The 13,036-nt window shown below is 32.5% G+C and overlaps 1 protein-coding gene across 1 annotated transcript; it reads right to left on the reverse strand.

Moving 5' to 3' along the window:
• Positions 1-10,885: 10,885 nt before the first annotated feature.
• On the reverse strand, positions 10,886-12,313 carry LOC130642163 (uncharacterized). The gene is made up of 4 exons (XM_057449247.1): positions 12,260-12,313; positions 11,887-11,901; positions 11,171-11,476; positions 10,886-11,068 (listed from the first exon to the last, which is right to left on the reverse strand). Exons 1-4 carry the CDS (start codon positions 12,311-12,313, stop codon positions 10,886-10,888), a joined length of 558 nt encoding a protein of 185 aa, XP_057305230.1.
• Between the last annotated feature and the right edge of the window lie 723 nt (positions 12,314-13,036).

A 13,036-nucleotide genomic window follows, 5' to 3' on the forward strand; every position in this document is an offset into this window, starting at 1 on the left:
CATTTAAATGTTATGTTGGGGAGCTAAGAGAAACCGTCCTTTTCGAATTTTTCAAGAAGAAAAATGTAACAATTTTTATCTTCTGCTCTGTGTTCGAATCGTGATTCATTCATTGGTTTCAGAGGGTCAGAGCACACGTGCGAGTGAGTTGTCGTTTTTTTTATCAGTTTGATTCTTTTTTTAAGTATGTTATGAGAAACATAAACATGCTGAACCTATACCCGAAGAAAAGTTAAAATAGGGAGTTAATAAATTTTAGATATTTCTATTAACTATGATAAATCATAGTTAGAAATATCTAAAATTTATTTTGTAAGACATTTTATTTTGTAAGGGAATAAAAAAAGTGCGAGAATAAAAAAGCGCGGAATAAATTAGAACAAATTCTTTTTCAAACAATATTAAAATAAAAACTTAAAATACGAAGACAAGTCAGAATAAGGAGCTAAAAAATTTTATCTGAAATTTCCACGGTTTTAGGAAATCAATCATCTCAACATTTTACGTTATGCACGTTTTTTTTATAAGAAACCAGTCCATAAATACGTAGCTAGATACGTATGCAAAAACACTTTTACTTTGACCTTTCTGTGCCTAAGGTTTTTTATAGAATGCGAGAAAAAAAAAGTTCGGAACGTGAGAATTGACCTAAATAATTTCGTCTATTTATTTTATCAATCCGTGGTGTCCCTTATTTTCTGACTTGCCTTTCGACATTTTGAGTTAATGATTTCATTTAAATTGTTTTTTATATTATTTTCAAATTCCTCCTTATGCTCCTTCCTGGCCTTCTGCAAAATTATTCCCATTCTTCGTGGTGACAACACGTTTTTATTTTTGCCACCATTCAACCTGCCACCTGCTAATTCGGCAAGGGTGAAACGCTTACCCAGCTCTTTTTTAATTAACGCGGAGCATGGGTTAATTTTGCGTAGCGGGTTTTTTTTACCAACGGGTGGTGTGGCTTGCGGAGTTGCGACTTGCGGCCGTGCTTCAACATGCGTGGTCTCCATGCCCATGTCATCATGTTCTGTGGGCAAGAAAAGTAGCGGATCAAAATTATTTTCCAGCATCTCAACATAACTATTCGGTGGCTGGGTAATTGTTGCTGGCAAGGGCAATGGTTCCTGGTAAATTTTATTTTTAGCCTCGTATAAGTTTCTTTTTTTCATGATGTAACTCTCAAGCACAGCAGTTCTTGCGCTTATAGCGTCTACTTTTGTGTCCAACTTCTGACACAGGCCCAGTATCAAATCAGTGTTTCTTTTTGTTTCGTGGATTACCTGTGCCAGATTGTTGGACTCAAAATCGATTTCATGGTCGGCAATGTTAAAATTTGGAATGTTTTGAACACAATCAGCAATGAAAGAGCTTGTGGAGACGGTAGCAGGATCATTTTTTAAAGTGGACACGATTGACGGTAATTCTGGTGTGATATTAAAAAGAAAATTTTCCGGAGTCAAAAGATTAATGGCTGGCGAAGTTTTAGAAGGTGAATGATCAGGCGATGTTTTGGATGGTAAATGGTCAGGCAAGGTTTTAGATAGTGAAAGGCCTGGCAAGGTTTTATACGGTGAAAGGCTTTTGACTGCTTTGGTTGCAAATACCAAGTCCAAGGATTTTAGTTGATCACTTGGTAGGTGGCTCTCATCCGTAATCTCTTTGCTAGAATCTGCTACGCTATCTTCCACATTACCTGTGGGCTCTTCTTCACTGGCTTCCTCTTCACTGGCTTCCTCCATGTATTCGTACATGACCGAGTTGCCGCATCGTGTGGTAACCTTCGCAAAAAGTAAGTTTTGGAAAGTTTAAAAACTGGATAAGTCTAAATAAACGGGCTTTGGGAGATATTCTTTACCGGATAAACCTTTTGCTTATTAAATATGTGTTTTTAGTCTGAAATTGTTCTTATTTTATTCTTATTTTCAACAAATATCAGCCTTATTGTTCTAATAAAAATTAAATAATTGTTTCTTAGTAATTCTAGAGTTGCAATATATCTTTAAAAAAAACATGTGTTGTCAAAATTATGCATCATTCACGCGATACAATGCAACGTCTTCTGTATGAAATCGAATTCGAACGTGATAAAAAAAAGAAAACATAGAAAACAAAAACCATTTTTGCATACACTTTTCTTAATGTGACTATGATATGACAAAAATAGAATCTATTTACCTTTGCGTTAAATTCATCGTTAACATCAACAATGAACTTTGTTTTTCGAACCCTGTCAAAAATAATATGACCCATTTGTAAATATTTAGGGTGCTTGTATAACGGGAAGTTTTTTGAATTGATGGCATTCCTTGATACCAACGACCGTTTTAGAATTGGCATCCTCACATTGTTTGTGTCAAGCCAACAGTCGTACGATTTTGCATAGCCTGTCCAAGTAACTTTCAGCCTCTCCCCACTATTCTCTACGACTACAGCATTAAGCCAATGCCTAGTTTCGGGATCTAAGGCTTGGACTGAGGACTTAACTTTGTACTCCATCTAAAAGGACGCGTAGATAGCTATTTGTATACACTCTACATAAATAAGTATTTCTGAAAGACGGACTGTCTCGCGTCCAAAAAATATAAGAATATTGCTTACTTTTTCTTTATATCGCTACCACGTAAAATTATAACTATAGCTAGCTTGCTAGCTAGTTTTTACTATATATCGACGACAATTAAGAACAAATCTTTCAGCAACGTATCCAAAAGAAAACTTTATTAATATTAAGAACTTTTCCAAAAAAATATTAAATAATGTATATCATATAGCTATAGCTAGTCTCCACTCTAAGCTAAAACCCTTGGTTTACACTGTTCGCGCCTTTTTATCGAAATAATCCTGCAATCTCGTCCCCAGATCTTTTTGCGCTTTGTCTTTTGGAAAACCGCTTGGAAAAAAACGCGGATAAAGGGCGTTTTTGGTCTATGACGCCATCGAAATTTTTCAGAAAAGTTGAATTCTGCGTTTTACTTTACATATAATATGGTGCCCAATAAATTATGCCAGATTCTTCATAACTTGAGATATTGAAAATGACCCCGAAATAAAAAAGGACTGGCCTTAAGTAGCCCGAGTAGCAAATATGTCCATTAATGGTCCATTAACCTCATGTGTCGGGTTTTGTCTGCTTCTGAAAAAAAAGCGTATCTGCAGCCATGATTGCAGACATCATATTTTGTTGTAAGGCAGGGCATGATGCGCGATGCACTAGAAATATTTCGGCATAGTTGTGACTGTACCATCTCGATGAGCGTTTTATAGTGACCTGCAAAAAAATCACTATGTTGTGGTGTTGGACACGTGCCTCCAAATTCTCTTATCACGTCTAAAAATTGGTTCTTCCGAAGTGGCAAGGATGAGCAATGGTCACAATCTGTGCTAGTACAACTGAGTGTCTAAACAAGCGGCTATCTAATTTGTCTGAAATCATTTTACGTAATGCAACCGCACGTCACACAGTTTTTTTGCGGAACATTATTTGCTTCTGACAAGCCGTTTCTGTCACATAAAATTGTTAATAATTTTTTTTTTGCAATGTGCAGCCCACCATAATCAATTGTATAAGTATAATTATACATTAAGTTAATATAACAGTGCAAGTTGACAAAAATAATAAAGCAAAAATAGTTTTTTTTCGTAATTTTCAGAAGCAATATCGCAACAAACTTCAATTGCTATTATTTACTTCTTATGCTCACACCGGCATGTGCGAAGAGAAAAGTTAAAATAGTGAGGTTTTTCGAATATTTGTGTGTTGTTGGTAAAAAAACAACAAATCTTTTAAAGATTTTGCATCATCGAGCTTTAAATTTACGAATAAAGAAAATATATAGTTTTATAATTATAGTAGTTTTTTTCTCATGACTACGGAAAAATCACAAGATAAATTGGGCAATTATATATTTTTTTGTTTTCAAGACCGTTGCTGAAAATTTTACGACGAGATAAAAATAAATATTTACCGCATTGTAAAATTTCGTTGATGTAATCTTCATTTTCATCATCGGACAAAGAATCGTCCGTAAACAACCAATCTAGGTCGCTGTCGCTATCTGAAATATCTGAATACATTAAAACCACTTTAAAAAACACTAGCTTTTTAAATAAATTTTCGTGTTTAAGAAACCCTGTCGTCTTAGTTCGTCTCAATTCGTCTCCGTGATTTTACCGCAGCGTCTTAATTCGTCTCAATTCGTCTCCGTGATTTTACCGCAGCGTCTTAATTCGTCTCAATTCGTCTCCGTGATTTTACCGCAGCGTCTCAATTCGTCTCAATTCGTCTTAAAATATTTTGTTCCACTTTTTTTATTCTGAGACGAATTGACAAAATATCGTCTCCTGATATTTATGAGACGATTTTTAAATCGTCTCAATTTCAATTAAGAACAAAACGAGACGAATTTTTTTTAACTTTTTCGTCTTATAGCGTCTCGTTAATGGGACGAAATTTGTGGACGATCCCTAAGATAAACTTGTTATAATGTCGGAGGCAACCTTTAAAGTCAGAAATTGAAAATGTCACAAAAGCCTTCTTTATTTTTGGAAGTGATCGTATATAACATGTTTACAGAGTACAGAATTTGTGTTTTTGTAACATTTCTAAAGTTTGGAATTTTTTTTCAAAAAGTGACATTTTAGCAAAAAAATTTATGTTAATAAATACACCTTTATAACATAAATGCAAATCTCTTACACCACAGTAGTTTTGAGCACTTCTAAAAGTTGGCAGAACCATCAACTCCACAACACTGATATTGAATATACCTGAGGTACTTGTCTGTTGTTTTTAGTTATATTTAAGTTTACCTTATTTGTATTAATTTAAGACGTTCTTTTTGTCCTTAATACACATAAACTTTTCCTCGCCATTAGCTTGATTCGTTTTGTAGCTCCTAAAGGGACTAAAAAGTTAAACAAAGCACAAAAAACAGTAAAGATAGATTAAAGAAAAAAGTCTAAAATCTGTGTTTCTTTAGACTGAGATTTTAATGAAATAGTGCAAGTTTTTTAAATTTTCCTGTTAAATGAAAGAAATTTAAATTTGGTGTGACCTTGGCATACGAAAAAACAGTTCAGTTAACTTAAATACAGTTTAACCTTACGATCATTGTCCTACTTGTATTAATTGTTTGAAACAGTGTCTCTCACCTGTTTTCTCTTCAGCACTGGGAAATTGATTGGATTTTCGCAGGCAAGCGAAACTTTTGCTGAACTTATTTATCTTATCGAGATGACTGAAACCTTTTTTAAAACAAATTTATACAATCTTATGTTAAATGTGAAACTTATTGCCACATTTTTAATATTATATAAGGAAAACAATAACATGAGTAAGTTATTTCTTTGTATTAATACATGCATTATTTTAAAAAAATTCTGGAAAGGCATATGCACTAAGAAATCTTCTTTGCCCGTTTTCCCCAATAAACAACACTATTTCGTTGTTGACTTTCCTATAAGGAAAGATATAGAAAAGTCTGTTGCTAGATGCAAAAAGGTATTAAAAATAGATTCAACATTATTTTAACTTTGATAACTTGTCAAAAAACAACTTTTAGGTTTTTGCTCATAAACACACTATACCCTTGAACGATTGCCTTGAGTTTGATAGATAATATCTAATATGATGCAACGGACATCACCTTAGGTTAATACAGAAGAAACATGACACATTCCATCTCATTTTTTTTTTTTTTTTTTACTGTTTTTCCCATGCTAAAAAATTATAAACAGGAAGTGCTAGGAGATACTGATTATAGTTGGTGGTTTTAAACATTTCTTGAATGATAACCCATTACAACATAAAAATAATGACCTGCAACTAAAAACTACTTATTACACAGTATATTTTCTGAGTTTGTCAAATTAACATAATCAATCACCATTTATTATTTTAATGTGAATTATATTTCTGGTTTGTTAAATTTTGAAATTTAATGTTACAATATATTTGGAAAAAATAGCCCTAGACCTCTTTGAATTTTCAAATCTTATACCAATGTTAAAAAGAAAAGCATGTCAAATTCAGCAAAATGTATCACACAAAAGTCAAATGTTTTCAGACCTCTCGAATTCGATTTTTAAAAAGTCAGACTGGTTCAAATTTTGTTAATGTTTTAAACTGCAATTATTTGTAAATCGAATGTGCTATTTGTTGAGCTAAAAACAAACTGGGTAGGATACACTTCTTAAAAAAAGAAAAAGCAGATGAATCTTTTATAAGCAGATGGATGCAGAAAGATGCTCTTTGGAAAAATATATTTGAGAAAAATCAAGAAGTTTTCCGTAAGAATAAAATACAAATCTTCAGCTATTATATCGTATAATCTAAAGATAGGATTGCATATGCTAAAAATATTAGCTAGAGAGGTAAAAAATGGCAGAAGCGAGAAGAAGGCTATAATAACCTTATCACCAACCCCCAAACCTATATAAAAGGTTAGCATTGAAGATGATGAGGAGTTGTTTTATATGTGTCGTACGTTGTAACTGTCGTGTTGTTTTAGTTTATGTTATAGTTTTCATGTCGCTATCAAGAAATGTATTCCACAATTTAGGTCCTCTGCTAGTTATAGAGAACTTTGTGATTGTATAATTAATCCTAGGTTGAAAAAAACTGTTAATTGGAAATCTGGATGGATATTTATGTTGTATCTTCTGAAGCTTATTATTAAATACTCTTGGTAATATATTGTTTTCAAGCTTAAACATAAAAATAAGAGTTTGATAAATGTTTAGTTGGTATACATTTGTTACAATGAGATACTTCATCAGAAACTGTACATAACGTGAGTGAAAGCTGTCAAATAGCACAGTAATATAACAACAGGACGCTAATCGCTTGAACGAACTCGTTAGCATCATTCGGTATGTTGTAAATAGTATATGATAGATTAGATTTAGTTAGATATAGAACGAGCTATACCGCGAACTGCTAGGTCGAGCCTTCCGGCTCGGCCCATGTCAGCAGTGAGTGGTACGCTCTGGAGGCACTGCGTAGTTATTTTGGAAAGAACAGGGATTTGTCGCAATAAATATGGTGTTTTTTCTGTATCTATAATCATATGTAACAACAAAAAAAGCACCTTTAACATTGGAGGCACTGCCCGGATACGTTAATTGGTTTAGGTCTGTATAGACTAATGATAACCAGCCGGAATCTCCTGTTATGAATTGCTGAAGCTGAAAGACGAAATTTTGATGGTGGCAGCTAATGCTAAAAAAAAGAAATAATGATGCGATAATATATGACTTTGTCGACCTTCACTGATCGTTAAGAAACACGTTTTGGGTAATATTGAATAGTTAATACTTTTCGCCGTTCCGAGGCAGATATCGGAGAATTAGCCGTCCCGAGGCAGATATCGGAGATTTAGCCGTCCCGAGGCAGATATCGGAGAATTAGCCGTCCCGAGGCAGATATCGGAGAATTAGCCGTCCCGAGGCAGATATCGGAGAACCAATTAACTATCCTATAGTGCTCAGAAGTTATTTACTTGATGTTCAGTGATAACAATGACAAGATACAAATATTATTGAAACGTTTCTTTGATATGAGGCTGGAATTAAAATCGTGATGACAGAAAAGCTGATGATAAACGACATTGAAACATTTTCGTTTAAGAGAAAAAAATGAAGCCGTGATACATAAGGATATGAACCCGTAATGTGGTTAAAGAGAAAAAGAATGCTGTACATAGACTTCAGATTTTGCGTGACGTAAATGTTTTTTATTGGAGTCTGGGGACAGACTCTTGTGACAGAGAGGGTAATGTTACAATGAGATACTTCATCAGAAACTTGACATAACGTGAGTGAAAGCTGTCAAATAGCACAGTAATATAACAACAGGACGCTAATCGCTTGAACGAACTCGTTAGCATCATTCGGTATGTTGTAAATAGTATATGATAGATTAGATTTAGTTAGATATAGAACGAGCTATACCGCGAACTGCTAGGTCGAGCCTTCCGGCTCGGCCCATGTCAGCAGTGAGTGGTACGCTCTGGAGGCACTGCGTAGTTATTTTGGAAAGAACAGGGATTTGTCGCAATAAATATGGTGTTTTTTCTGTATCTATAATCATATGTAACAACAACAAAAAGCACCTTTAACACATTCAGTACACTGATCTTTTTTAATAACTCTCTTGAGTGAGTGTACCTGTCAACATTTAAAATAATTCTGATTGCATGTTTTTGTTTATTTTGTAATTTTGTCAATTTTGTAGCGTTGGTGCTGCACCACGCAATATTTGCATAATTTAGATAGCAGTGAATGAAAGAAGAATATATGTTTTTTAAACAATTCTGGACTAGATCAAATTTTGCTTTAAATAGGATGCCATTATTCTTTGCGACCTTTTCTTCTAAAATATTTATATGTTCTCTCCAAGTAACATTTTCATCAAAATAACTCCTAAAAATTTCATGGATTGTGCTCTTTTTATACTTATATTATTAATAGATAAATCAGGAAACTTCATTGGCATATCATCTTTTTTATTTTGCCTGTGAAAAAGTGTGTACTTTGTTTTAGAAATATTTAAGGACAGTCTGTTTGCCTTAAACCATTCTGCCACCTTAAAGAGTTTATTGACTGTGCGAAATAATGTTTTTGTATATTTATGTGCATAAAACAGATTTGTATCATCTGCAAATAAAATTGAATGTAAAATAATTAAAGCTTTGTTTAAATCATTTACATATATAAGGAATAAGAGTGGTCCTAATATGGAACCTTGTGGAACTCCACAGATGATTGTTTTGTAATTTGTACTTCCACCGTTAAAGGAAATGTACTGTTTTCTATTGGATAACTAACTTTCAAACCAGCGAATGTTGGAATTGTGGATACCATAGTTTTTGATTTTTTCTAGTAGAATTTTGTGATCTACGGTGTCAAATGCTTTGCTTAGATCTATAAAAATTCATAGGACGTACTTGTTTTCGTCAAACGCTTTTGATATTTCATTAACAAGTTTAACTATTGCATGATCAGTATAATGACCTGCTTGAAAGCCAAATTGATTGTCGTATAAAATATTATTAGCAGTTAAAAAAGAGTAAAATCTATTGTACATTATGCGTTCTAGTATTTTTGAGAACCATGGAAGAACTGATATTGGTCTATGATTAGATGCATTAGTCATTTCGCCTGTTTTATATACTGGTAGAACTCTTGCAATTTTAAGTTTGTCAGGAAAATATCCTTGCGGCAGGGAAAGGTTAAATATATACGTTAGTGGGATTTTTATAGCATTTTTTGTTTGTTTTACAACGTTACTATTTACGTCATCAAAACCTGGAATTTAATTTGATTGTAGTGAGTCGATCGCTTTGAATAATTTATTTTCACTTAGTTCGTTATTTTCCATTTGTGTGTTATTACCAGTGAGAAAGGATTTAAAACTCAAATTGCTAGGTTCAATCTGAGATGCGAGATTTGAACCCACTTTTACAAAAAATTATTAAGTTCCTCAGCTATTAGACACTTGTTCTCGATTTTATTTCCATCAATATTCAACATTTTTGGAAGTTTTTCTTTGCTTAGTTTTGTTTTACCTATTACTTCATTGATTATACTCCAAGTTTTCTTCGCATCGTTTTTATGTTTATTTATCACTCCACTATAGTAAAATTTCTTGGAGTGCCTCTTAATAACTTCAAACAAATGTTTAAATGTTTATATTTTTTTTTATTCTCAAGAGTTCTGCTTTTCAAAAACTTTTCATACAAGTGCTGTTTCTTTTTAGATGATTTTAACAAACCTTTGGTTAACCAAGGATTTAACAAAGTTTTAATTTTAACAAATTTTGTTTGTTCTGGGAATGCCTGATCATATTGTTGTTGAAATGTTTGAAGAAAGATTTCATAAGCTTTATCAGCATTATTGTTCTCTAAAACAAGGCTCCAATCCACACAATACAGCAGGATATTAAAATAACTAATAGATTTATCATTCATCAATCTTTTTGTTATTTTTATTTTTTCAGAGCAATTGTGTAATTGTGTTTTTTGTGACGTAATGAAAATTGGAAAATGATCAGAAATATCTGTTTTAATTATCCCTGTTTTAATTGTTGTCTTTGTGAAATCGTTGGTAATGATATGATCTATGGCTGTAGCACTTGATCTCGTCACTCATGTTGCTTTATTAATAAGTGGGATAAACCCATTTTGAAAAAAAGTTAAAAAATTTTTAACAGATTTGTTTGTGTTAAAAATTAAGGACGTTTAGATTGAAATCACCAACGAGGTACACGTTTTTACCCGTGCCTTTGTGATCCGTAAGAATATTTTTCACATGATTCTCAAAGTTTTCTATTGATCCAGCGGGTGGCCGGTAGAGTAAATGCATGTGGATGTTTTTAGTTGCTTTGTTTATTATCTCTATACTTAATACTCACAGTCGTTATTGTTAGCGCACTTGTCTGATTTTAGGTTAAATAGAATAGAATTATGAATAAACATGCACACCCTACCGCCTTTCTTTTTGCAATTTCTAATTTGATGAATTACTGTGTAATTTTGCAATCGAAAATTTGAGTTTTTCTCCATATTTATATCATTACACCACGTTTCGGTAAAGCAAATGATTTTAAATGTGACTTTCAGGTTATGTAAAAGATGTTTAAAATTTTCAAAATTCTTTTGTATGCTTCTAACATTAAGATAAAGTATTGAAAAAGATTTTATATCTATTTCTGTAGAAAGATTGTTTGTATTTGGATTATAATATTTTGCATTTCTAGTTATCTCATTATTGTAAAAATTTATGTCTGGATCGTTTAAGTTTTCGTAGTTCATTTGTTCAACCATTTTAGAATTAAAATTTAATTACTAAAATTATTTGTAGCCTTAGGCTATGTGCAACAAAATTAGGCATTAGCAATCCTATCCCTAAATTCTCGAACTATCAATTTATCATATAACACGATAGCATACTTTCCTTCTGCTCTGTGTGTTTTCATCTCACCAAACAGTTTCTTCCTAATCATTCTTGTTTCATACGAGAATTCTTCGTTTATGTAAATTCCTGTCCCTGCGAGTTTATTAGTATTCTTTTAAGAAAGTTCGGTCTTAGCTTTATAATTTAGAAGCTTCAAATCAATAGTTCGCGCTGGTTGTTTCTGTACATCTTCTTGGTCAGTGTTTCGTTATGCCTTCTCCTCGTTCTTTTTTCCAATCCTATGCGCGCGCTCAATAACAACATTTCTAACTCCAGGCTTATTCTCAAATTGATCTAAAACTTTCTTTTTCGTGTCATCCCAGCTCTCACCATCATTCTCCTGCAACCCATGGATCCTTAAGTTGTTCCGTCTCTGTCTATCCTCAAGCTGCCTAAATTTCTTTCTATCTTCCTCTTCCAGTTCTCTTAATTTCTTTCTATCTTCCTCTTCTTCGTGGTTACTGTGTTTTAAAATATTTTTTAAAGAAATTGTTACATCATCATTTAAGAATATATACCCCTTTTACCAGAACCTACCAACAGTTGATATTTAGAGAACAACTACATAAAATATAAGGCTCTTACAGTCCATATAGAACGTCATAACAGCAACAAAAAAGTTCTTTGCTATTAAGGAAACATCAACGAAACAACAACACACATGTAGTAAGAAGAGTAAATTGAAAGAAGATAATTTACATAGAATTAGACTTAGAACACATTGTGTTCTAAGTCTAATTGTATGTAAAAAAGTTTATCAAAAGTTATAAAGAGTGGGGGTCAGAATCAGCCCTTGTTTGGGAAGCCGCAGTCATAATATTGTCTAGATACCCCAGACGAGGTTAAAATCAAATCACAAGGCAAACTATTGTCAAGTAATTTTTTTATGAAGTTTGTGAGAAAGGCCTAGTTTCCAAAATTTTAACCCACCGTTCTACTTTGTGGCTGCAAGATTTCACAATGTAAATGTTAATTAGGCATAAATTTTGTGAGTTAATTTCACATTTTATACTTTCTCATATTTTACTTTTTCGTATGGTTACAAATTCATTTATGAATAAGACACTCACAACAACATGATTCAGTAAAACAAAAACGAATATTGTCCCATACAGTCTGTCTGAATTTTGCAAGATAACTAAATAATCATTTAATGTAAGTGATGAAAACAGGTACCAAAAAGAGATTTCAGATGTAAGTCCTTCACCAACTATATAACACAGTAGTACATCTATATAAGTTCTCCACCGGGATAATTTGTATTATTTAGCTGTTATACATATTTTAATGCTTATGCACTTACCTCTATCTTTTCTTTCTCCTTTAATTCATGTTTTAGTGTAATAACCTCATCCATTATTTTATTTTTTCATTTTCCTGCGATTTAAATGTACAAAAAAGGTTTCAATTGAGATGACGTCATCAAAAGTTATGTCAAATTGTGAATATAATAAAAAACAATGATTAATAGGCATGCCCCTTTTTTTGTTGTATAAACAATCTGGTTCAAACTATACACAGAGGACATTAAGTATGCTACAGAAATGTGCTTAAGTGCGCAAAAAAGGTCAGTAAAGATAGGGTTATTATATGCAGAACATTACTCTGACGTTTTAAGGTATTTCAAATAACTGACTTACTTCTACTGCCTTTTTTTCTCGTGTCAGCACATCCTCAATCTCATATAATTTAAACAACAAAAGCATTTATCAATAAAAGTTATAAATTTACATTTACTTGGAAAATTTTCTAGCCCGTACAAATAACAATGACATACTATGGAAAACTCTAAATATAAATATATATATATTTTTTTACTATTTGACAAGGTTCATACTACTACATACCGTAAAAATTTGAATGTACAATACAAAAAAGTTCTAATATAAAAATTTTCGTCATCATACTGCATACCGTAAAGATAAGAACAAAAGCGAATGCCTAAAGATTTTTTCTATGAAGATACAAATCAAAACTTAGGGTGTTTGATCAAACTTTTATCAACAATGTATATTATAAAAGCTTTAGTATAAGAATACTATATACAACACTCGGTGAGAAAGTTGAACTTGATTTCTGA

This window comes from Hydractinia symbiolongicarpus, chromosome 4, assembly GCF_029227915.1.
Source record: "Hydractinia symbiolongicarpus strain clone_291-10 chromosome 4, HSymV2.1, whole genome shotgun sequence".
Lineage (NCBI taxonomy): Eukaryota > Metazoa > Cnidaria > Hydrozoa > Anthoathecata > Hydractiniidae > Hydractinia > Hydractinia symbiolongicarpus.

Excerpts from the sequence above, each read along its gene's own strand:
- LOC130642163 (XM_057449247.1), bottom strand. The coding sequence starts at position 12,313 with ATGGATGAGGTTATTACACTAAAACATGAATTAAAGGAGAAAGAAAAG. Across the intron at positions 11,069-11,170 it reads GAAAAAAGAACGAGGAGAAG|AATACTAATAAACTCGCAGG; the intron begins GCATAACGAAAC and ends CTTTCTTAAAAG.